The sequence below is a fragment of the Trachemys scripta genome, chromosome 5 (genome assembly GCF_013100865.1).
Source record: "Trachemys scripta elegans isolate TJP31775 chromosome 5, CAS_Tse_1.0, whole genome shotgun sequence".
NCBI classification, from domain to species: Eukaryota; Metazoa; Chordata; order Testudines; family Emydidae; genus Trachemys; species Trachemys scripta.
Window position 1 is genome coordinate 68,917,880 of NC_048302.1, and position 27,333 is coordinate 68,945,212.

Here is a 27,333-nt window from a genome sequence, read left to right on the forward strand (position 1 = left end):
TTCACAATGCAGCTTGGCAAAGATGCTTGGTAAATGGGATCTAACTAGGATTTTATTTGGCTACTGAAATCCTGCCTCCTGGGCAATGTTTCAAATTCATGGGAACAGTTTCACAAAAATGCAGCAGAGGGAAGAGAGGAAGCGGAAGGAGAAAAATGAAGAACAGTTTTATGTTTAGTAAATCTAAGTGTCTTTAACACTACAAATGACTTCCAGGAGGTCACTGAAGTTGACAACAACCTAGAAATTACTGAGGTAAATGTTTCTGAAAAAAACTCCTAAACCAAAAAGAGCAATTAGTATTAATATAATAGTAATTACTCTGTCATACATCATAGTAAAATTAACTCAAAGAAGAAAATATCAAATAATCCACATGCATGCTTTTGCTATGCTCCAGGTAAGGCTTAGCGGCAAGTATAATATCTATTTTTAAAGGAGCTCCACCTGATTTTCTTGCTATGCATAGATTCACAGAATAATCATCATACATGGCTTTCATAAATAAAACATGTATTTTTGTCAGTTGCCAATGCTATATCATTGGAGTTTAGTTCAGTAGAAGGCTCAGGAATTGGGTCAGTAGGAGATGCTGGTGTTTGAGGAATCTCTTCTTCCTTAATTTCTAATTGCACACTGTCTTGTGACTGGTCATCTATACAGTCCTTTTTGGACAGCTGATGAACTGACACTTTTATCGCAATCTGCTGTGGTGGTTCATGCAGTGATGATGCCTCAGAGTCAGCTGTGGGAGAGTCGCTGCGCTTTAGTGCATTAGGAATTATAAACATATCATCTCCATCAGTAGTCTCCTGGCCTTCTGCTGCTTGTCGTACAAAGTTCTGTCCCTGTTCTTCCAAGCCAACCACCTCCATGATTTCTTCCATTATAGTCCTGCAGTTCATGATGAGAGGTGGCAGAGGAACACTTCGGGCAAGTTCCTCAATGTAGCGAGCAAATTCCATGGTTTTGAACTGGGTTACTTTGGCAAGCTCAAGAGTTTTGGCTGAGGTAATGATTGGGATACGCTTAGCAATCTCAAAGGCTTTTTGTAGTTTCTCTGCTCCTTCTGTTCTGAAAAACTCGTTGATGGCTTTCTCAGTTTTCTTCAGATGGCTGCTCATCATACACAGCCTGGTAATGTTCAAGATCATAACAATGGTAAAAGCTACGAGGCAGACAATCATGTAATAGATCCCCATATCTCCGGAGGTAAAGACGACCCTCAGAGTCACAGTATTATTCACAGTGCCATAGATGTTAGAAGCAACACATGTGTATTTACCTCTATCGTCAAAAGACACGCTGGTAATGTTCAGTAGCCCATTGTCAAGAAACCACCATTTTCCTGCAGGAAAGATATAGAAGAAGTCAGTCCAAAACATTTGTTTATATGGGGAGTATCACATTTTAATCATCAGTTTTGTCATACTGGCTCCAGAATTTAGAAAAATGGCAACAACGTAGACTATACTAGAGTGAATCACTTGTCATCACAAAAACATGTCTGCTTTTAGGATCCCACCACAATACAATTTCCGCTATTGTGAAGATCACTGATTATACTCAGGTCGCATTTTAAAAATGTTTCGCTATCCACAATAAACTATATTGTATATCTATCATAGTCAAACAAGTTAAAAACCTAATTACCTACTGCGGACAGCATCCCAAACTCATGCGGTACTTCATAAAATGCTGAATTTTAATGAATAATAGAAGTTTGAGATAGAAGACCTGATAAGTCACCTAGATCATTGTTGAATCCAATGAAGATTGTAAATTTTCTGGTGTTTTGTTATAGTATCTCCTATCATCTTGTTACTGTTAACTTTACAACACACCCAAAAGTATGCTAGGGATCTTCTAGTGCAGAAAAAATATGCAAGGAGCTTACAATCTAATTTTAAACATGACATGACAAAGGAAGTGACAAGACAGCAGGGGTATGACAACAGAGGAAAGAGCAGGGCCACACCAATAAGATCAGGCTGTTGCTCAGTAAAATCTTGTGCACATGTTGGTGGATTTTTTTTTTTATCTGAAGAGGTTTATTGGGAGCAATCTTTACTGATTTATGCAACGTTATTGATACATTTGATCATTACATTCTACTGCAAGGGTCAGAAGTGCAAATTTTTCATGCTTTTACCCTACCATGGGTGACTGATTATCATCAAATTGAGCTCAAATAACTTAATTTAAAAATCTGAATCTGCTCCTATTTCTGCTCATCCTAATATTATAAGGATATTGACTTAGCTCCTCTTCCCTCCCCACTCCCCCAATTAAATAGCTAGGTTTCATCTTTAAGTGACAAACACCACTATTTTTTAGACCCTAGGGAGATATGTATGCCCTATTCAGTTGGTTTGTAGTGTGGGTTTGATAACTTGAAAGACTGGCTTAAAAGATGATGTTCACCATGGGTGTGGAGGGCTGGTTTAAGGTCCTGCATCACTTAAACTCTGCAGTAAATTCCAGGGTATGGACAGGGAGTAGAGCACAAATGGACAGTGTAGCTTTACTAATTCTGGATGTTTCTGTGTCTCCCTGAATACCACACAGTGGCTCTCCATGCTGATCCTCTGAACAACAGCACAAGGATGGCTAAAGGCAGGGGCACAGGATCTGCAATTACAGAGAGAAAGTGGCACAGACACAACAGCAGTGGCAATGCCTGCACTGACAACCTCACCTCTTGATGTGGGGTATGTGTGTGCGTGCGTGTGTATTTAATTCTCTCCCCCTCCGATTTCATCTTCTCTCTCCATGGAGATTTGTTTGTTTATTTAAAAGCTTCTTTTAGTTCTTGGATTCTTAGTCTTATGCTATGGAAGCATATTATGTGTAATTTGAAATTAATCAGACAAGCCAGCTTCAGTTTGGAATATTAGTGGCTTTCCTCTTTTTGAAAATTATTCTAACTCAAAATATGGCTCATCCTAAAGGTTTCATAGTTAGTTTGCACATTTATCCTCAGTGAAAATCTATGCATAAGCCTACTTAACATTTTTGGAGTTCCTAATTATTTTTCAACCACATTATTAGTTCTGCACTCTTATTCTTATGGATTTGCAATGTCTGAAAACTCCCAATACTAATCAAGTGTGTAATGATGAGCAGGTGGGTAAGTCTTTGCAGTACCAGGACCTCACCCTCCAAACATTGTAAGCTCGTCAGAATTTTCCATGTCTACAGGTTTTACTTTGTACATAACATTATGGAATGAAGAAGTTCTAGACATGCTGTGTACTAAGCCACAGTATAAATAATAAAATACACTATGGCAGATTAAAATAATAGGGAAACAAAACAAAAATGTTAAAGTACAGTTATGTTCATAGCGACCATATATATAAATTCCCTACTACATTAGAAAGTTAAGTATCAGAGGGGTAGCCGTGTTAGTCTGAATCTGTAAAAAGCAACAGAGGGTCCTGTGGCACCTTTGAGACTAACAGAAGTACTGGGAGCATAAGCTTTCGTGGGTAAGAACCTCACTTCTTCAGATGCAAGAAGATGAGGTTCTTACCCACGAAAGCTTATGCTCCCAGTACTTCTGTTAGTCTCAAAGGTGCCACAGGACCCTCTGTTGCTTTTTANACTAACAGAAGTACTGGGAGCATAAGCTTTCGTGGGTAAGAACCTCATCTTCTTGCATCTGAAGAAGTGAGGTTCTTACCCACGAAAGCTTATGCTCCCAGTACTTCTGTTAGTCTCAAAGGTGCCACAGGACCCTCTGTTGCTTTTTATTAGAAAGTTAGTTATTAGTAATAAGGAGTGTGGAACTTTGTAGTTAATATGTAGCGGGGGTAGCCGTGTTAGTCTGTATCTACAAAAACAACAAGGAGTCTGGTGGCACCTTAAAGACTAAAAGATTTATTTGGGCATAAGCTTTTGTGGGTAAAAACCTCACTTCTTCAGATGCATAGAGTGAAAGTTACAGATGCAGGCATTATATACTGGCACATGGAGAGCAGGGAGTTACTTCGTAAGTGGAGAACCAGTGTTGACAGGGCCAATTCAATCAGGGTGGATGTAGTCCACTCCCAATAATAGATGAGGAGGTGTCAATTCCAGGAGAGAAAAACCTGCTTCTGTAATGAGCCAGCCACTCCCAGTCCCTATTCAAGCCCAGATTAATGGTGTTAAATTTGCAAATGAATTTTAGTTCTGCTGTTTCTCTTTGAAGTCTGTTTCTGAAGTTTTTTTGTTCAATGATAGTGACTTTTAAATCTGTAATAGAATGACCAGGGAGATTGAAGTGTTCACTTACTGACTTTTGTATGTTACCATTCCTGATGACCGATTTGTGTAAATGGAATTGACACCTCCTCATCTATTATTGGGAGTGGACTACATCCACCCTGATTGAATTGGCCCTGTCAACACTGGTTCTCCACTTGCGAAGTAACTCCCTGCTCTCCATGTGTCAGTATATAATACCTGCATCTGTAACTTTCACTCTATGCATCTGAAGAAGTGAGGTTTTTACCCACAAAAGCTTATGCCCAGATAAATCTGTTAGTCTTTAAGGTGCCACCAGACTCCTTGTTGTTTTGTAGTTAATGTACTTTTTAGATTAATTTAGTATTCTAACAATATTATAATGTATAATCAGTTAAATAATCTTAACTATGATCTGATTCTGCCACCTTCATTTATGTTGAGTACCTTACTATGTAAGTAGCCCAGCTGATTACAAGGAGACAACTTACAGAGTAAGGGTGTCAGAACTGAGCCCTAAAGTTTTTTTTGTCTAACCATATAAAATATTTTAGGCTGGGGTGTGGAATTCTCTATATTATTATATCCAAAAACCACTACATTAAAAGAATGCTAAGACTGTGAAGTAAAGCAAGAATAGATGGTGGTATTATCCCATTTTGATGCTTGGGATAATAATGCATACACATTAAGTTTGCACATGCAATTTTAATTCTGGCATTTCCTAACTTCTGAGTGTCTGGCTTTGCAACCTTAACATTCTTTGAACACAGGGTTTTTTTGTTTTTGTTTTTGTTTTGTTTTTTTTTGCATGTGTCTCATTTCCTAAGTTTTTAAAAAGCAAATTTCTAAAACAGAAATTCCATCGTGTGGCATTATACTGACCACCATATAGACTGACCCATTATACTGCTTGGTCATCAGCAGGGTTGAAACCTGTAGATCCGCCGCACAGACCTTGCCACTTGAACTAACGAAGCAACTGATAACAGCTGTAGGTTTTCAGTCTCTATATGCGCTAGCACTAAAGGGAGATGGGACACAAACTCTGCCAGTGGATTTTTGCTGACAACAAAGGAAAGGCCAGATGCAGGAATTGCGAGATGGTGAGGAATGGTGACTTGTTCTGGAGGGCAGTGTGTACTAGTGGTCACAGACCCATCGACCCATTCCCCATAAACTTGACTCCTTCTATCCTGTCTCCTCTAATCTGTCCATGTCTCAGTCCTGTCTCTTTCCCACCCTGGGATCCTTATCCCAGTCCCACCATTTCACCTTGCCAGGCCCAGTCTCTGCTCTTCAGGCTTCTAATCCCAAGTCTGTCTCCTTACCCAGCCACTTCCAGTTCTCCCCCCGCATCCTGGCTCCTCAACACATCTGTTTCCCTTCCCTCCCCAGCCCAGCTCCCCCCCTCATTCCCAGTCTCAGTCTACTTGCCCAGCTGGTCCCCATCTACCCCCATTCCTGATGTGATCTCAGTTTCCCCCTCCCTGGCTCCTAAGCTTCTTGGCTCCCGGTCTCCTTGCCTATCCCAACTCCCATTTTCTTTTTTCCTCTACCGCCCCCCCCTTACCAGCATCTAAGCTCATCCCCCCAACACTCTCCAAGCGCCTTGTCACGATCTATTTCCACCAGCACCTCACCCCCTTATCCAGCTCTTGTCCCCTGTACATTTGAATCAGGCAACTTCCTTCTCTTGAACATCATGAAGATCACTGAGAGCCTAGGAGATACAGTTTCGCTTGCAGTTCCAATGCCTGGTCCTGATCCTACCCATAGCAACACAGAGCTGCAATTGCAGGGAAAGTCAACTGTGAGCTAGAGCATGTCCAATGAGAACACAATCTTTGGAAGAATTTAGCTCCGAAGTGCTAGCAAATCTCTACCAAGCATGTGTGAACTGCAATGTTTTTTTTTTTTTAAATAGCTTACAATGAGGCCAAATTTAACACGGACAAGACAACACATCTTTCTTTAACCTCATCCTTGGAAACAGCCAAACTGGTTTTGCTGATTTTTTTTTTTTTAAAAGAAAATTTCAGTCTGAGGCAGACACCCAGCATGGAAAATTTCAGCCCAAATGGTAATAGTTTGGCAAAGTTATAAGCAACTAAAAATAGGGTCTTATAAAAGGAAGTGTCAGGCAACCTTCATAATAGGTAGCCCCACTTATAATATAGTGTAATATATAAAGCATTGGTATTGCTAATCCTCTTCTTAATCAGTAGGATCTTTATTCATTGTAAAATCACAAAATGGCTTGCTGATGTATTCCTGCTGCAGCTGTTACAAATGACATAATTGCATTTAGACAGTGTCTGGTTTTGTGCCAAAAGATTCTGGCAGAAAGCACAAGCCTGCTGAGAAACAAAGACTATTCTGGGTGTAGAGAAGGTACTGGTGCTGGCACACAGGTTTTTGCTGCCGTCAACAAACTGGAAAATTATGCAACCTTTAAAGTTCTCAGTTGGGCATACAGAGCGACATTGCAGAGAGCCTACATTTGGCCCTATGTACCACTTAAGTCTCATATTTAAAGGCTTAAATGGGTCTTAAGTGGTGCACAGGGTCCTGCATGAATTCTCTGCATTGGCTGAGTTATACCCACAGTGAACATTCATTTTGCTCCCTTAGGCAACCACTTGTTTTAACCTTGGTAAGTACTAATAGCAGTTAAGCCAAACCATGTGGATTCCAAGCACAAATTGTCCATAACACAGTATTTTTCGGTTGTTTATTATTTTCGCCCCTTTCATTGCCCACACTGTTGTGTAGAGCTTTTCCTGTTGCATGAGAACAATTCAGCACTACATTTTAAATATTATAATACATACACTAGGGAAAAAGCTTGTGTTAGGAAACACCCATTATAGGAGGAGATGGTATGTTTCCTCCTGGACAAACAACTTGTAATACTGGAAATTTAAGCTGAAGTGATATAATGCCTTAATATTAACCCTGCAATTTACAGTGCTTTGTTCAGTACTATTTCTGAGAGAGCTCCAGTAAAAGCTCTCCAAAGCACTAATTACAATATGCTGCCTTATCTCCTACACACTATGCTTGAAGCTCAGCCAGTTCCTTTCTGTACCCATATGGATAAATATGTTAGTACAAGACACAATACAGAAAGCTGTTACAGAAACATTATGCTGTGGTGCACACAGCTGGGTCAATCATTGCATCATATCAGGGTTTTCTCTCAGGTCAGCTATTGATAAGACAAGTCATCCTGCATTTAATGTGAATAACTCAAAATCTTATTTCATTATGATTTGTTTAATGTGGTCAGCATGAAACTATTACATGGACAATATGGCTCTTCATAAAACTACAACAACCTTACTTGTATCTTAAAGGAATAATGTGCACTTACATTTATCCCCAAATTTAAATGTGATAAAGATAAGTTTATGTAATACGAAGGTCCCAAAGGACCTGGCAAAGGACTTAAGCATGTACTTATCATTAAGGCTATGTTTTAGTCACGGGTATTTTTAGTAAAAGTCATAGACAGGTCATGGGCAGTAAACAAAAATTCAAGGCCCACGACCTGTCCATGACTTTTACTATAAACCCCTGACTAAAACTTGGGGGTGGGTGGGGGGTGGCTCAGGGAGGCATTGGGGGGGTGCACCATGGGTGCTCGGGGCAGGAGATGTGGCCAGGGGGGCCCCGGTTGTGTGGGAGGGGGGTGCGGCTCAGGGGGGCACCGCAGGTGCTGGGGGGGTGCGTGTGGCAGGGCTGGGGCAGACTTCCTACCTGATTCCTGGGAAGCGGCGTTCTCCAGCTCTTAGCTCCACGTGCGGCCTCCACTCTGCCCCAAGCCCCATTTTTGCAGCTCCCATTGGCTGGGACCCATGGCCAATGGGAGCTGTGGGGGTGGAGCCTGCAGGCCGAGGCAGAGCATGGAGCTAGGAGCTGAGGGAGGGGAGTTCCTGTTGCCCTTCTGGGGAGCCGACCCCCCACAGCTGAGCTCCGTCCCGCACACCAACCCTCAGCCCTGAGCTCCCCCACACCTAAACCCCTGCTGCTGGGGAATGGGGGGGGCCCAAGACTACCCCAGCAGTGGTTGGTGCAACTGGCCCAGGGGCTGCCCAAGCTGCTCAGGAGGCTCCCGGGCCATCCGTCGGGGCTGCTGCAGAAATCACAGAGATCACGGAATCCGTGACCTCCGTAACAAACACAGAACCTTACTTATTATCATTAAGCATATGAGTAGTCCTAGTGCAACTTGCAGAGTGATTGGAAAGACTCCACTCCCAATGTCCCCTAGGGCTTTTCTTTTGTCCCAGGATCACTGGAATGCAGTGTGCTCTGGCCATACCTTCTCCTGTCCCCTGATACTCTCACTGTGGCAGGAGTGGGGTCAGGCAAAGGTGGCAGAGAAGTGGCTATGTTTCTGTACTTTCATGCCACCCAGGGATTCCTATATGGAAAGGGAATCCCTACCTAGCTCTTAAGCCAATTTTGTATCCTCTCTTTGCCACCAGAGCAGAGCAAAGGGAACGGAGTGGTGACTAGGATCCAAACCCAAATTTGCTGATGAAAAGAATCCTTTCCTTTTTGTTTCTATATTATCTCTTCAGCTTTTTTGTTTCCTGCTGTGTGTGGCCACAAAAACAAAAACAAACAAACAAAAAAACCCAAACCAAAAAACATTAAAATCTGTAATTGTTTTCTCGCAGAATGTATACAAATGAATTTACAGCTGCCATGACCCCAGGAGACTGCCATTTTTTCATACCTCCTCACAGGAAAGCATAACACAATAAGGTTGTTACGTTTACACACATGTGTCTATATATAATAATAAAGTCCATTATAAACAAAGTGTGGATGCCAAGATCCTTGTTAGATTGTAAGAAATTAATCAGAGCATAAAAGCCTTACCACTGTTCTCTTCTTCCTTCAGCAAACAACCATTGGAATTGTACCATTTGTAGTGTGGAGCAGGATTTCCTTGGACATTGCAGTCAATCAAGGCACTATTCCCTTCCTTGACTGTAATATGATCAACTATGGAGATAATCACAGGTACAGCTCCCAAGTTCATGTCAGTGTGATTTAAAGTGCTACTAGTCACATCCTCAGCAGCTGTCAAAGCTGCTAATAAGATGAAAAGGCGTATGGTAGGCAAGAAGTTCAAAAAGTGGTGGCTGTTCAGCATGTTCATCTTTCTTCAGTAGGCTGTTCAGAAGAGAGCTGGGATAGGAAATTGTCTGTTGAATGCAGCCTTCTAAGCTGAGCAAATCACAGGAAAGTTTTACCTTGATCCATGAAGATTTACATTTAAGAAAAAAAATCCTATAAAATAAATAATTTTTTAAAAATGAGACATAAATATTCCATTACAAAAGTTCTTTTTAAAATAATGAGATACCCATGAATGCATGTGACACACATCATTTTAGTGTCTTACCCAAAGACTAATGTTATCACCATCCCCATTCTTACTGGAAAAAGATGCATACATTTTCCCAAGAATAGCACTGCTAAAAGTGACAAGTGGAGGAGGAGGATTTATCACCTGGACACATAGCAGCAATTTAGCTGTAGCAGCAGTTGCAGTTTTAGTCAGAAGATTCTACATACAAACTAATCCTAAGCAATCATATAAACTGGAAAAGCAAAAGCCTTGTCACATTAATGTTGCCATTATTGGTTCTATCATAAAAACATAAGAAAAGCCATACTGGGTCAGACCAATGATCTATCTAGTCCAGGATTCTATCTTCCGACATAACCTAATGCCAGATGCTTCAGAGGAAATGAACACAACAGGACAATTATCAAGTGATCCATCCCCTGTTGTCCAGTCCCAGCTTCTGGAAGTCAGAGGTTTAGGGACACCGGGAGCATGGAGACACCTGACCATCTTGGCTAATAGCCAATAGTTCCAGAGGTGCTGGAACTAGCGGTGCAGGGGGTACTGCCGCATCCCCTGGCTTGAAGTGGTTTCTATTCTATATAGGGTTTACAGTTTGGTTAAATGGCTCTCAGAACCCCCACTATAAAAATTATTCCAGCACTCCTGTATCCTGCATTAACTTATCTAATTATTTTTTGAACCCAGTTATACTTTTGGCCTCCACAACATCCTCTGGCAATGAGTTCCACAGGCTGATTGTGTGTTTTGTGAAAAAGTACTGCCTTATGTTTGTTTTAAACCTGCTGCTTATTTTCATTGGGTGACCCTGGGTTCTTGTGTTATTTGAAGGGGTAAATAACACTTCCTTATTCGTTTTATTCACAACATTCACGATTTTATAGACCTCTCTTATAATCCTCCTTAGTCGTCTGTTTTCTGAGCTGAACAGTGACAGTCTTTTTAATCTCTCCTCACATGGAAGCTGTTCCATATCCCTAATCATTTTTGTTATCCTTCTCTATACCTATTCCAATTCTAATATATCTTTTTCGAGATGGGGTGACCAGATGTGCATATAATATTCAAGGTGTGGGTGTACCACAGATTTATATAGTGGTATGAAGATATTTTCTGTCTTATTATCTATCCTGGCTCCTAACATTGTTAGCTTTTTTTGACTGCCACTGCACACTGAGCAGATGTTTTCAGAGAACTATCCACGATGACTCCAAGAAAGTGGCCCCATCATTTTGTATGTATAATAGGGGATTATGTTTTCCAATGTGCATTACTTTGCATTTATCAACACTGAATTTCATCTACCATTTTGTTACTCCGTCACCCAGTCTTGTGAGATCCCATAGTAACTCTTCACAGACAGCTTTGGGCTAAACTATCTGGAGTAATTTTGTATCATCTGCAAATTTTGACCCCTCACTGTTCACCCAGTTTTCCAGATCATTTATGAATATGCTGAACAGCACTGGTCCCAGTCCAGATCCTTGGGGTACCCCGTTGTTTATCTCTCTTCATTGTGAGAACTGACCATTTATTCATATCCTTTGTTTCCTATCTTTTAACCAGTTACGGATCCGTGAGAAGACCTTCCCTTATATCACGACTGCTTAGTTTGCTTGAGAGCCTTTGGTGAGGGACCTTGTCTAAACCTTTTTGAAAGTCCAAGTACCCTATATTGACTGGATCACACTTGTCCACGTTTGTTGACAACCTTAAAGAATTCTAATACATTGATGAGGCATGACTTCCATTTATAAGAGCAGGGCCGCCCAGAGGATTCAGGGGCCTGGGGTCTTTGGCCGCGGGGGCCCGGGCCCCGCGAGAGTTTTCCGGGGCCCCCGGAGCGAGTGAAGGACCCCGCTCCAGGGACCCCGAAAAACTCTCGCGGGGGCCCCTGTGGGACCCGGGGCAAATTGACCCACTTGCTCCCCCCATCCCCCGGGCGGCCCTGTATAAGAGCCATGTTCACTCTTTCCCAACATATTGTATTTATCTCTGTGTGTGATAATTTTGTTCTTTACTATAGTTTTAATCAATTTACCTGGTACTGAAGTTAGGCTTACCGGCCTGTAATTGCCAGCATTGCCTCTGCAGCCTTTTTAAAAACCTGGTGTTACATTAGCTACCCTCCAGTCATCTGGTACAGAGACTCATTTAACCAATAGGTTACATACCACAGTTACTAGTTCTGCAATTTTATATCTGAGTTCCTTCAGAATTCTTGGGTGAATACCACCTGGTCCTGGTGACTTATTACTGTTCACTTTATCAATTTGTTCCTAAACCTCCTCTATTGCACCTCAATCTGGGACAGTTCCTCAGATGTCACCTAAAAAAAATGGTTCAGATATGGAGATCTTCCCCCATCCTCTGCAGTGAAAACCAATGTAAAGAACTCATTTCGATTCTCTGCACCCGTCTTGTCTTCCTTGAGTGCTTGTTTAGCACCTTGATTGTCTAGTAGTCCCACTGATTGTTTGGCAGATTTCCTGCTTCTGATATACTTACAAACATATTTCCTGCTAGTTTTTGTGTCCTTAGCTCTTCAAATTCTTTCTTGGCCTGCCTTATTATACTTTTACACCGGACTTGCCAGAATTTATGCTCCTTTCTATTTTGAACACTAGGATCTAACTTTCAATTTTTAAAGGATGCCTTTTTGCCGCTAAGTGCCTGTTTTACTCTGCTGTTTAGCTGTGGTGGCATTTTTTTGGTCCTCTGTTTTCTTTAATTCAGATTATACATTTAGTTTGAGCCTCTATTATGGTGTTTTTAATATTTATTATGATGTTTCCATGCAGTTTGCAGGCATGTCACACTTGTGACTGTTCCTTTTAATATCCGTTTAACTATCTTCCTTGTTTTTGTGTAGTTCCCCTTGTAATTAAATGCTACTGTAGTGGGTTTCTTTGGCATTCCCCCCCACAAGGATGTTAAATTTAATTACATGATGGTCGCTATTATCAAGCAGTTCTGCTATATTCACCTCTTGGATCAGATCCTGTGCTCCACTTAGGACTAAATCAAGAATTGTGTTTCCCTTTGTGGGTTTCAGGACAAGCTGCGCTCCAAAAAGCAGTCATTTATGGTATCTAGAAAATTTCTCTCTGCATCCCTTCCTGAGGTGATGATATACCAAGTCAATATGAGGATAGCTGAAATCCCCCATTATTATTATGTTTTCTGCCTTTGCAGCCTTTCTAATCTCCCTGAGCATTTCCCAATCACCATCATCATCCTGATCAGGTGGTTGGTAGTATATTCCTACTGCTATACTCTTATTGTTCAAGCATGGAATTTCTATCCATAGAGATTCTATAGTAAAGTTTGATTCATTGCAGATGTTTACTTTATTTGATGCTGTGCTTTCGTTTCATATATAGTGCCACTCCCTCACCAGCACAACCTACTCTGTCATTGTATTTTGTACCCTCGAGTTACCATGTCCCATTGATTATGCTCATTCCACCAAATTTCCATGATGTCTATTATATCAACAGCCTCATATAATGCCAGGCACTCCAGTTCACCCATCTTAGTATTTAGATGCTAGCATTTGTATACAAGCACTTGTACATTTTGTCAATATTCATTTGCTTGCCTTCATGTTTATACTTTCAAGTTTGATTGTTCCTCACTAGCTCATACTTGTACTTTACCAACTTCTTTCCTATCTTCTTTACCATGATATAGACTTTCTTCCTTAATAAATGCATCCTTGAGGGATGTTTCTGTCTGAACCATATGCTCCCCTGTACCTGTCTGCTTTTCCCCAGCCCTTAGTTTAAAAATCCTCTACAACCTTTTTAATGTTACACACCAGCAGTCTGGTTCCATTTTGGTTTAGGTAGAACCATCTTTCCTGTATTGGCGCCTCCTTTCCCAAAAGATTCCCCAGTTCCTAACAAACCTAAAACCCTCCTCCCCACACCATCATCTCATCCACACATATAGAACCTGCAGTTCTGCATGTCTTTCTGGAATTGGAAGCATTTCAGAGAATGCTACCATTGAGGTATTGGACTTTAATCTCCTATCTAGGAGGCTAAATTTGGCCTCCAGGGCCTTTCTCCAACCTTTCCCTATGTCACTGGTACTTACATTTACCAGGACCACTGACTCCTTTCCAGTCTGTCTAGATGTCTCATGAGATCTGCAACCTTTGCACCTGCGAGGCAGTTTACCATGTGGCTTTCCCAGTGATCACAAACTCAACTATCCAATCCTGCTTTACTATCATCTGGTTCTTCCTAGTACCTGTGAGAGAGGTATCTTCAGTGAGAGAGGATACCATGCCATCATCCTTCAACCGCACTTGCATAAACAGTCCTCTTTAAGTCAACAGCTTAAGTAAGGACTACTTACATAAGGGTTGTAGGATCTGGTTTTTATTTCTTTAACACATGCAATTGTGCCTATATACCACAGCACGCATGGTAAAGCATCTTGGATTATTCACTTTGCTGAGGCTACTGCCAGACTTTAAGTTCTGTATGAATGGTGGAGTTTATCCAAGCTGGAGGAATATACTTAAAATATAATATTTCAGAAACACATTTAACTTAGTTTTTATTAAGTTAAATTTAAAAAGGAAAAATATCCACTAGAGATGTAATTCTTGCTACGGCTTCTTTGGGCACTACCATCCCTTGAGTACTGTCCTATAAACTGGCTGAAGTTTCTGCAGATAAGGTGGGGTTTTCAAAAGCACTCAGTATTGGTCTAACTATGCTCGCAGTGAAGTGAGTGGGAGTTTTACCATGGACTTTGATAGGTGTAGAGTTAGTCCAAAGCTGGGCACTTCTGAAAATCCCACCCATAGGCTGGTGTAAGGAATACAGACACCACAATATGGTTTAACATTAACTATAGGGGGTCAATTGATAAGTTTCAAAAGATTAGCCATTCAAATTCAGCAAAACTTAGTTTATTTCTGCTAATGAACTATTCTAACTGAGATCTAAATATAGAGAACTGCAAACATCTAATTAATTTCCAAGTCTCCATTTTCGCTTGCAAAGCAGTTTGATTTTATTTAAGGATTTTGGTTAACAATGGAAATCACTGTGGCATCTAAGCAAGGATAAAATATGACAGCTGGCAAAACTAGGTCAGTTCCATATGTTAAGGGAGCAATAAAATTAAAAAGGCCTCTTTTTCTCTATTCTAAACTGAATTTGTCCTTCCCTGGCAATACTCAACTGAGTTTTTTCCTCATCTCTACAACACGGAACAATTAACTTGATTACACACAAATTGGCATTATTGTTGGTAGAGTATCGAAACACTTTCCTCTATTTACCAGGATGGATCATCACTAAAGATTCCAAACTACACTTTTCTGATAGGCTGCATGTATGGTGTAAATGTATTGTCAGAACTCAAACTCAGTCAATGAACTTTTTCCAAGTTTTGTCCATAGTCAAATATGAAGAATATCTACTTTGAAAATACATCATCAAGGTATGATCCATAACATTTAAAATTAAATAGTTTTACCTCTAGTATTAAGAGCAAGATCTAGGAGTCAGCAGTTCTGAATTTTATTTCTCATTTTGCCACTGACTCGCTGTGTGACCTTGCGTAAGTCATTTAGACCCTCAGTCACTCATGGGATTTCTGGATTGTACAATGTTAAAACAGTTGAAAGTACCCTTATAGATGCATTTCAGTTTGAAGTAAATAGAATTAATCCAACTATTTATCAAAAGCTTATCTGGTGATACTCTCAAACCAGAATGGATGGAGACAACAGCAATCTCGGTCTGCTTCTATCTGCAGCATGCGGAAGGTTTCCCGAGGAGTGCTAATTATTTTCCAGGGTGCAAAGGTCAGGCATTTCTGAAAAATCCTAAACAGTGTTTTGGACTTGGGGCTTGGGCAACAAATGTTTTCAGACACTATAAAAGGCACCAGAGTAACTAAACATTATAGGAAATCCTCTTCTGTCTGTGCCAAAGTGCTATTAGAGAGGAACAAAGAATGGAAATACAAAATAGGTCCTGATTGAGACCCCCACATCTGCAGATTGAATCCGATCCTCCAGTCCTCACTCAGTCCAAGTTTCCATTGAGTTCATTAGGCCCAAACCCAGCATCCTGAAATGTTTTCCGACCTCTCCCCAAATCCCAACAGCTGAAGCAGTACACTTTGTTAAGTACACAAATTAATCCCATCATTTTCATGAGACCCAATAACTGTGATGTGGGCATTTTTGTCACAGAATGGGGAAAAATTATAAATGATTATCTTTGTCACTGTAAATAATGTAGTTATTTCTGTCTTTGGCACATGAACAGACACATCTGTATAAGACAATTATTGAATTAATCAGACTTCAAGTCTAAAGAAGTTTAAAAAAAAAAATACCTTACTTGTATGGCCAAATTATCTCCTTCCTGTGGAAAGGGGAAAGAACTTCTTTAGCTGTGCTGGGTTACCTCCTTGGGACAGAAAGAACATATCACCTACTAGCATGAAATCTGAGGATCCATGAGGAATCTCAGCATTCACCCCAGGGCTCTTGGCACACACATGTGCAGCATCTGCCCCTCCACGTGCTGTTTTGGGCAACCTTTCTCACCACAACACATCTGCCATTGGTCTCCCGTCTGAACTTGTATTCTCGCCCTCCCCTCCCCCCCCCCCCCCCACAAAGCAGGTAGAAACTGAACAGCTAAAAGTAATACTGCGAGAATCAGCATTAACTTCCTTAGAGAATTCCACTGGAAATTGTGTTATCTGAGGGGAGCATGGCATACATCTCTTTCAGGTGACATGACCACAAACTCTGTTTGGGTGTTAACTGTATATTGTTTATGTGGGGGAGTTTCCCAGAGCATGCGGCACTGCCAATGTTCCCCCAGTCATATATGGCCAATATTTATAGGCATTTCCTCTTATCTGCACAATACAGCAGAGAGGAACTATAAGGCTGGTAAATTTTCCTTCCCAGGAATAAACACTGGTCCAAGCTGGGAGGTCTTTTTCTTGTTATTTCAGAGACTGTTGGGGATATCAATTGCATGCAGCTATATTCTGATTGACCAGTTGGGTTTTTATTTTTAATATCATACCCAAAGTGCACATCTGGTGTTTTACCCCTGAAAAACCAAATAAACTGATAGGGGATGAAGAGACTTCACTCAGAAGTACTGAATTTGTGCTCCATCAACTGGTCATTCTGAACAGGGGTACATAAATGAGAGACATTGATGCATACCTTGTTCTGGCTTACTATGTCTATATTAATTTGTTCTCCTTCTAATAACATGTATCCCTATTATCTAGTGCTATGAGGTTATTCAATTCAACAGCAAACCAAAAGAAATCAACTCATTGTATAATGGGTAAATGGTGTCTCTATAGTTTGAGGAACACTAACAGTCCAGAGTTAGTTTGCTTGGTCTGTAAATATGAAGAAAAAGGAAAGAGAACTTTGGTTTCATCCTTGTTCTCAGTTGTCCACAGCACAAAAACCACCACCTGACTGGCAGTCATGAGGACAATACTACAAAATCATGGTTAAAGTTAACCCCTGATATTTAAATACTACTTACAGGTTTTTCTCTTCACACCCATACCTTTTTCTGGTCTTAGAGGCAATATGTTTATACAGTGGACAACTGTCAAAAGCTAATAGGTTTTACTGGAGCAGAAATGCAGACACTGGGACTTATTTATGCCATTGAGAAGGGTCAGAAGATCACTGGGAGTTCAGAGGCTCATGAGTGTGAACCACCCAATAAAAGATTAAACTGTTAGGGCCTAGGCAGGCAGATGAATAGTAACACAGTTCATTCACAACTGGTAGCAAGTTGTCTGGCTTTTGTCATCCTCTTATTAATAAAGCTATCATCCTAAAAGCAGTGGTCCTAAAAAGTGACATGACAGAATCTTCTCAGTCTCTGTGGGATATTTCTTTGCTTATACCCTCATGACTTTTCTCCTGTTTCCTTCTTTACCGTCTCTAGCTAGTAAGTGTCAGGATGGCAATTGTTGCATGACTTAACCATTTCCTTAGAGCTTTGGGCACCTGATTCCTTGACTGGTTTAATGGCTTCCAGCTTGATGCATGTTTCTCTGTCTCTACAGCTGATTTCAGTTGCCTTTAGAATCTTTCAGAACCTTCTCCTTGGGTCTCTGTGAGAACAAACATCCTACCATTCTGCCACTTACACCAGAGATGTTCACAGGCAGGTTAGGGCCTTAGGTGCGCTGACAGAGCTGCCTAGCTAGCCAAGTGTCTTTAGCCCTGTCATACTCAACCTGCGAGAGGCACAAATATGAGAATTACCTTAGGGACACCAAAAACAGAGTAGCAAGGGACATGTGAAGTAATGAGGATTTTGTGTCTAAGCCTTAAGAGCTTCTAGAAATGATACTTGGAGTCACCATGGCAACTCCCCTCTAGCATTCCTTTATAATTTTGGGTAGTGGTATTCTAGAATGAGGAGACAGATTAACGAGACGGATAAACTGTAAGAGTTTAGTTAGATGTTGACTAGAGCCAGTAAAGATTGGCTATGGCCTTACCATGTAAGTCTAAAGAAGGAGAAAGGAGTGAAAGCACCGTCGAGAAGACCTGTTTGAAGACTCGGTAACTGTGGGAAGGGCCAGATCTCTAAGTACACAAGGGGTATGTCTACATTTGCAGAGTTTTTGCGCTGTAAGTTTCATCAGTGATAGGGAACCGGTGAAAGTAAAGCGCTTAATTCCTGAGGCATCAGAGAGTGTTTACATTAGCAGCACTTCCATTGCAGATGAGAGCAGCACTCTAGGGCAGCTATCCAACAGTGCAGTTCTCTCCAGTTTGATGATGGGTCTTGTGGGAAGGGGTGTGTGTGTGTGATCGGGGCATCTGGGTCCCTGCACAGCTTCCTCTCCCCAAACACTGATCAGCTCCAGGAGCTCAGCATTGCTCCAAGCAGGGGATCGTTTGCTCCGTGGAACAGGCATTGTCACCTGGCCAGATAAGTGGAAGGGGAGTTTCAAAGTTCCAGGGGCTTTGCAGGGGGAGGGGTGGATGTCTGTTTACCTGGCACCAGAGCAGCAGAGCTGCTCGCCAGAGTGGTCACCTAGGCATTGTGGTATATCCTCCGGAGGCTAAAAGCTGTGTAAACAGGAAGAACATGTCTTCACTTGCACATCACCGCAAAAGCATCACCGGTAAGAACTGTACGCCTCTCGTGGAGGTGGTTTTCTTTTTGCGGTGAAGCTTGAGTTTCACTGCAAAAAGTCATTGGCAAATGTAGATGCTCCCATGGTTTTTGCACGCAAAAGGGAATTTTTCCGCTTTAAATGGCAAGTGTAGACATGCCCAAGAAGCTATGTGTAAGTGTTGGAATAATAAAAAGAATTTATCTTTTGTATGTAGTTAGTAGGAATCTAAAGTTGTGCTTTTATCTCATATTGTTTTGGTTTCTCATGTTCAGAAACTCTTCAATTTAACTTATCTCAAAAAGGATAAAGCAGAATTAGTCTAAGAACAAGATTAGAAGACTATATAGCTCAGAGAGGAGATGAATAAGAGGGGATGTGATTAAAGTATACAAAACATTGATCAGTATAGAGAAAATAGATCAGGCACTCCTATTTACCTTTTCTCATAATACCAGAACAAGGGTACATTCAATGAAACCGAAGGCAGAAAATTTTAAACTGATAAAAGGAAATAATGTTTTACACAACACACAATTAGCATGTGAAACCCATTGCCACAAGATAACATTAAAGCCCAGAGCGAAACAAGAATAAAAATAGACTGGGCATTTATATAGAAAATGACAGTATCTAGTTAAATCCAGTCGTAATAAGGATTAAAAAAAGAAAGCTAGTCAAAAAAGTATGGAAGGGATACAAAAAGTCATACTTCAATGTACATAAATCTCTACTATGGCGATTTTTTGCACCTTCCTCTGAAGCATGTGGTATTGACCACTGACAGAGATGGATTACTAGGTGGAATGGCCTTCAGTAGGGCAATTCAGTATTTGCAAACTAATCTGTTTTTGTTAACTAGGAATGCTGTTTACAAGTAAATGTATAAACGAGTCTATAGCTTAAAGACCCTACTAAGCTACTTTAGGCAGGAACCTGTCCTTTTGTTTGTAAAGTGACAAACAACAATAAATAACGAAAGCAAGCAAAATGGAGAATTCAGAGACATACACTGGCTCTGAGGAGATAACAAAACTATGTTACAGAGAAGAGTCATATTAATAAAGAAACCCTTCTAAGCTACTTGTTACAGACAGCACTAACACTACAGGAGGTTTTGAGACAGGTTTCTTTTCTTTACCCTTTGTAAAGGTTTCTGTAATCTTTATTTCAAAATTGAGATTCAGACTAAGAAGTTACAGTTATAAAATGCCAAGCAATAAGATATACAATGTGATGGACATAAATGTCATTCTAAAATGAGTGACATACTTTATGATGAAGTCCTTTGTTTAAGGAGCACTAGCTGCACATCATATTTTAACACTGAATGAACTAGCAGGAAATTCACAGCAAATAAAGAAAATTCTGCTTTACAGTTAGGTTTATAATATACCTACACAGTTGCAAAGCAGATCAGCAGAATCCCACTCAATAATTGTTCTTCCTACTTGAGATCCTAATCCTGAAAAGCAGTTAAGCATATGAATAGTCCCAAGCCAATGGGACCTCTTATACTTAAAGGAATGCAGGTGCTTAAGTGCTTTACTGGATTGGGACCTAAATTCCACCCCTCTCCAAACCATCCTCAAGGCCCATAATCCATTCAACCTAAAATGAGTAGATGAAGCTTGCTGCTCTGTAATTATCTGGAAGGATTATTAAATTCCTCAAGAATCTTCCCCCAGTCCTTGATGTCCTAAAGAATTGAGTGTGGATCTCTTGTGCGGCAGTGTAGAGGACCTCTGCCAAACATCTGAGCAAAACCCTTGATACACTTCAGTGTAAATGAAATTGTATCACAAGCATCTATTCCAGGGGTCGGCAACCTTTCAGAAGTGATGTGCTGAGTCTTCATTTATTCACTCTGATTTAAGGTTTCGTGTGCCAGTAATACATTTTAACGTTTTTAGAAGGTCTCTTTCTATAAGTCTGTAATATATAACTAAACTATTGTTGTATAGAAAGTAAATAAGGTTTTTTAAAATGTTTAAGAAGCTTAATTTAAAATTAAATTAAATGCAGAGCCCCCCGGACCAGTGGCCAGGACCCAGGCAGTGTGAGTGCCAATGAAAATCAGCTCGCGTACCGCCTTCGGCACACGTGCCATACCGGTAGGTTGCCTATCCCTGGTCTATTCCATGTAAAGTGGACATCTAGCCAGATACATTTAGAGAACAAGTTAACTAGAAGGCTTCCTCTCTGCAATTTGTAAGAATATATTTTTTCACATGGACAAAGCAGCTTAATAAATTCCCAAGTTACCAATTAAGGACTCAATAAAAACAGAATGATTTTTTTTTCAGAAGAGAAGCTTACTTCTGCTGCATTTTGATGGACATGTTCCATTAGTGAGTTGTGGGTTATACAGACACAGAAAGATCTGCTGTAGAATCAGTAGTGAAGAGGTCTCTTAAGCCTAGAATTTCATGTCCAGTAAATTTGTTGGATGATTAGGTATATACTCTTTTTCAAGGTTTCTACTACAATAATAAAGAGCTCTGATGCATAAATCATCAGGATGTATTTAGCAGTTGTATTTGTTTAGGAGGTCAGGCAGTCTGTGCTTCATGGTTTGGTACACAAAGCTATTACTCCAGAAACAGCTGTGTCACTTTATGAGATATTTGCTTAACTCTTTGCAAGCATACCCTAGGCTATGGCTTTTAGCACTGCTACTTCTTCATCACTCAAACTAAATGTAGATAGATCAGGGACTTAAATCCCTTTGGTTGAAAGGAGTAGGAATAGCAGAGAAAAGAGGGATATGGAATCTCTCTGCAACGATTCCAAATATCACCTCTCTGTGAGTTTCTTCATCCCACTGGCTTCTGTGTATTTCTCATTTTCTTCACACACCTTTCATCTCTTATTTACATCAAGTGGGTGTAAAATCCTACCATGGGTGTAAACAATTGGAGAAATCTGATTTGTTAGTGTTTTACACCCACTTGGCACAGGAGTAAGTAACTATGCAAGGGACAAGGCAATGGACAATTGGGCCCAATATATTTATCTTCCTCTTTCCCCACTCCATAAACTTTATTTGTAAAAGTCCACTTTGCTAAAATATAATTGGTTTTCCTAGCTGATGGGGAGGAATTAGTCCTTTATTTAAATAAATACACATTCTAAAAAAACCCAAAGCCCACATTTTACATTTAATGTAGAATGCTCGGACAGATATTTAATGGGATCAATATTAAAATATAGGTTTTGTTTAAATAAAATAGTAAAGGCTTTTCAAGACTTATGATATTTCATATAAACATCTTTAAAGTTTTATCATGTCTTCTAAACTGAATAGTTTCAGTCTTTTGTATTTTCAGTGCAGTGTAAGTAGGTTTCATTAAGAAACAGTATTTTAACTTAACGCTCCTCTTTCAGTAACGGGAGAATAATGAATTTGTATATAACAACTCCCACCAGCCTTCAGAGGGCCACAGTGATTATATAAAAATATGTAATCTGTGACATGCATGTAATACCACATTTTAATGACTTGCTTTTTACTTACTGACCTCCAGGATAAAGTACAAAGAGGTTAAGCACTAACACTGTGATTATGACCACTTCAGAACTGTCGGGGTGGCTTGCAATGAATAATTAACTGTAGTTTAGGTGTGTTAATGATTGTGATTTAAAAGGATAATATCAAATTAAAAATTATTGGATTTCTTTACCTATTAGTTAACAGCATCTTAGTCCCTGATCCCAGAGTGGGACCCATGAGGACAGAACTTCATGCTTGTGTGGAGCTAAACTGAAATCACTGGGGCGTGATATGGGTACAAGGCTCCAGTCGCATGGCTCTATGTGTAGGACCTAAGATCATTTAAATTTGAAAGACTTAAATATCTGGTTTACTTTTCACTCGTTATGCTCTTTTGTATTCTTTATATTTTGCATTCAACTCAGCTTGGATAATGAGAACAGAATGGTCTGGGCACTTTTGTATATAGTCAGTTTCACTTTCTTCTTCCCAAGCAACAGCCATAAGGCTGTCAGCTTTGGGCTGCAAATGTTTAAATCAAAGTAAAAATATTTTTATTTTTTTAAATAAAGTTTTTTCATGAAAAGAAAAACAAAGTTTGTTACATCTTGTCTAAACACATAGTTTTTATATCACTTCAACTATATTGGGTTGAAACTTGGCATAATTAAAGCAGTACAATCCCCAATCCCCTGCTGGTACAGTTTATCCCAGTAAATTTAAGGAAATAAGATATACTGGGAAAAGCATCCTTTATACCAATATAGCTGTGTCCTCACTAGTTGTTGAACTGATTTAATAAATTAATTTCTTTTTAAATTACATCCCTAACCAACATAGTTCAACTGTACAAAAACTGTGCTTGGACGATCAGCCCTTAATGACTTTAGCTACTTTTATTCTGAATTTACACATACTACATTTCACCGAAATAACTAAAATTGTTTTAATTCACACCTTTTGTTATTTCGATGCAAGTCTGTGTGTAGACCAGCTCTGAGACAAAATGACTGACTCCTTTTTGCAGGCTTGGAATAGGGGAACACGTTTCATTTGTATCCTCCCTGTTCAGCCTTCCCATTCGATATGCATTGTGATGCTCTGCACTTGGCCATGAGTGATTTAATTAAATTATGGTAATTGGTGGAAAGTAATAGTATCCCCATTGTTTGGCAGTGGCATTTCTAGGACATGCCTGTACAGGGATAGGAAATTACACTGTACTAACTAAATGCAGGAATTTTCAGTTTAAAGCACTAAATAATGCAATTAGAATTGCACTCAATGACAAGACATATACACAGTCACACATTGGCCCTAAACTGCAACCTGTTTTGCCCTGGCAAAAAAGGATCCAACAAGGGATATTTAGGGCCAGGTCTACCTTATAAACTTTTGCTGGTATAGCTATGTCAGTTAAGGGTGTGATGAGGTGTGATCTCTGACAGACACCACCAATGTACACAGAGTTAAATCAGCAAAACTGGTATAGCTTATTTTGTTTAGGTGCGGGAGAACTGGAATAAGCTATACTGGGAAAAGTGAAGTTTTGCTGGCATTAGCTGTGTCCAAATTAGGAGTGCTTTCGTCTTGAAATTTAAATAGCACCAACTATGTTTTCAGTTTCTTTTCCTGAACTGTGCTACAGTGTTGGCTGTTTGCAGGACTGCAGCACAACTGGGGGACATGGTAAAAACAGTTTGGTTCTGTCTGCTGCCAAATACTGAATCGTATTTCAGTTTTGTGGGACAACTAACACATTTTAACCTCGCCCCAAACACTGCAGTTGTTATAGTATAGAATGGGCCTTTCTCAGATTGTCAAAGTGGGAAATTGTGCAATATGAGGTTTTTGCAGGGCTTCACTGTCTTGCAATGAATACCTACTGCCTTCTTCCATTGCTATTTTATTTCATTGAATTGTGTTTTAATTCTATTCAACTCAAACTGCAAGCTCTTCAGTGATACCATGCACATCTATAAGTATACAATTAAAAGCAGAAGAAAGATTAATCACCCATCCCCATTCTCCCCCAGGTGGATAGTTTGCTATTTGGAAGAGCTTTATTTATATTTGTTTTATTGTGAGCTGTTTAAACTCATGAATATTTTACAGCATTGTGGTGGCTATAAAATGGTGGAAGAAAAGCTGCAGCTTTTCTGTCCAATAAATCAGTGTTGATATATAGTACTTTAAGCTAAAAGGCTTATATAGAGAGAGAAAAGAAAGGGATTTTTTTATCCCTTGCACAAACACAAACAAATATGCTTTTGCAGTCTGAACACAACAAACCAAACAAAAGATGCAAATCCTGCAAACATGATTTCCATTAAAACAAATCAAAGTACAGCAGACCTCTAGTCTACCCTGTTGCAATGAGTAGGATAACTGTTCTAAAATGTATAGTTTTAAAAAACTAAAAACGTATGCTAGATTTTTTTTCATCTTAAAAAACATTTCAGTTCAAAAACACTTTTCCACTGTAAACTAACATTTCAGTTTTTCAACAAAACGTATCATAAAAGAGGGGTCCCTTGGTCTAGAAGGACCATTTGGAAATTAAAACAATGTCAAGCAAGTTGCTTATCAGAGAGATCTATTTGAAAAGCTGCATATTACTGACTGAAAGAGGCATCAATGTTGTCAGATTGTTAGAAACTTTTACTCCTTTGTACAAAAGTCTGGTCTGTGCAAATTAACTAAAAATATGACTTCTCAGTGGTCCTTATTTGTTATTTACAATTGATTGTCCTGTTATACTGCTTATATTGTACTGCTAAAGTAACATCGTACGATGGCATTGTCAGAATGTTCCGAAGTTGAAGACTGTTGGAATATTGTCCCTTTAAGGCACTCATGGTCTTCAGATAGGTATCACATGAGACTATTGTACTGATCAAAACTTTTAATTAATGCAAAATACAATCATGCTGCCTTTACTTTAGATTAAAATAGTCCAATAAAAAAAACTTCCTTAAAAGATCTATTTTGTTTAAAGGTGCTACTTGCTGAATTAATACCCCCCCTTCCTCCTCTCCACAGGGGTATAATAATGTGCCACAAATCTACTGTCCAACCTCATACTCCCCAAAATAAAAAAATTCCAAGTTAAACAGGGAACACTGGAGTTCAAGGTTCCAGAGAGAAAAGGCTTTGGCCTCTTAGCTTTACACTCTCAGGAGTACAGGTTCTTGGAAGCACCACAGGTAGATAGTATGGTGATGGGTACATTAGGAATGCCTAATATTTGATTGATCTCTTGGGTTTCCCTGCTGCATGAAGCAGTGCTTTAAGAACTGGCATTCATTATTGTTAGGATTATTTAGTAATCTTTCCAACTGGATTATTGCACCTTCCTCTGAAGCATCTGGCACTGACTACCCTCAGAGACAGGATCCTGGATTTGATTGACTGCTGGTTTGCTATGACAATTTGTATGTTACTATGGGTGACAATGGGGTTTGGGTTAAAGCAACCCAGTTCTTAGGCGCACTCCCATACAGTGCCCTGGCAGCCCCCATCCTTTTGGAACTCATGATTTTTGAATAATTGGGATCGACAATACTGCAAATCAAAAACAGCAACAGGCAGGACTGCTGCAGATCCCAGTCAGAGTAATGAACTCAGGGAACAGAGCACCACGGTGAAATGTGCAAAACCTAAGGCTGAATCTCACCAAATACAGAATCAGTGACCACAAACTGGAGATGGAGCTTGGGAGGCACAAAGCACAGTCTAAACCCAGAAAAAGGCATGGCTCAAAAGGCAACTGTGCAGTCAATGTTGCAGAGAAGAGATTGAGACAGAGAGATTTTCTGTTCCAATGGCCCAAATACATGGAGACAAATATTTCCTCCAATAATCAGAAACCATAACAGACATCCAAAAGTGATGAGGAAAAAGTGCCTGATCCGGGCCGAGAGAGATGACAGAGATGGCATTGTACTATGTATCTATTTGCCATAGGATCAGCAATGGTTAGCAATGGCAAATGGACAAAGGCAATCAACCCCCAAACATAGTGTATAACCCCCTCCTGGGTAGGCTGTACCTGAGGAATCCTTTACCTATACTCTGGCAGCACTTGTATAGCTTGTCATGCAAATAAAACCTGAAGACAACTGAATTGTAAGATTCTTCCCCTATTGGGGGGGGTGTCTTTTGGGGGTGGTATCAGTAGAATTTCCCCCTCACCCCCCCCCAAACCCTTTACAGGTGTGGTGGTTCAGGGATCACAACTAGTTCTCATCTTCAAGCTGGCAGGACTCCTGAATAGGTGGGTCAGACTCCCCCTTCCAGCACAGAGGGTCCCCCTACACCCCCAGAGTATCATCATCATCAGGTGGGAGCCCCCTACCCAACCTATGAGGAAAATCAACAGCAGGTCATGGTCACCTTCCCTGACTGGCAGTCTCTGTTCCACCGCTGCTCCCTACAGCTGGGGTCCTGGTCAATCCTATTGTGCTCAGCGGCTAATTCGACCCTGATGCCCATACAGCCCACCAATGCTCTGTAGGAAGCTACAAGTTATAAGAATAAATCCAACCTCCAGCCCGATGCCTATCTCCTAGGTGAGTCAACCCTCCTCTTTGCCACTTAGCCTTTAGTGCGATCGCCCGGGCCCGAGATCTCTGCTCCCCACGATGCTCTCCTACTTTAATGCTGCGCCTCAGGTTGCTACAGAGCCTTTCGCCTTCACCGCGATGGAAAACAGAAGAAACTGAACCGAAGCCCGATAGAAATGCTCACAGAGGTGGCTCCGTCGCTGCGGCTGTAATCCGTGCTCCCTACGTAGCGTGTTGCAAGCAACCGCCTGCCTCAGCAACCCGGGCTGCGCTCGATGGAGCGACGCGGCGGTGTCCAGACGTTCGGCTGTGGAACGTTGGGGTGCCGCAACATTCCAAGCGCGACCCCAGAAGACAGCAGCACCGGCGGCTCCTTCTCAGCGGAACGGCAGCCAGCGCTCTCCAGACTTCGGCACGCAAAAGTAGGTCAGCGCTGCACTGAGCATGCTCGAGCTAGAGCCAGGCTGCTGTGAAAATTCATTGAGCTGCCCAAGGTT

At 40.6% G+C, this 27,333-nt stretch overlaps 1 protein-coding gene across 3 annotated transcripts; it reads right to left on the reverse strand.

The window, feature by feature from the left end:
• Positions 1-27,333, reverse strand: MFAP3L (microfibril associated protein 3 like). Of its 3 annotated transcripts, none has more exons than XM_034772714.1 (3): positions 27,021-27,333; positions 9,124-9,537; positions 1-1,348 (listed from the first exon to the last, which is right to left on the reverse strand). In XM_034772714.1, the coding sequence occupies exons 2-3, from the start codon at positions 9,404-9,406 to the stop codon at positions 486-488; spliced, it is 1,146 nt and encodes a 381-aa protein (XP_034628605.1). In that variant the 5' UTR covers positions 9,407-9,537; positions 27,021-27,333; the 3' UTR covers positions 1-485. The 3 variants fall into 3 exon arrangements, with proteins under 3 accessions (XP_034628605.1, XP_034628604.1, XP_034628603.1); XM_034772713.1 differs by having other exon boundaries at positions 26,927-27,333; XM_034772712.1 differs by having other exon boundaries at positions 26,818-27,333.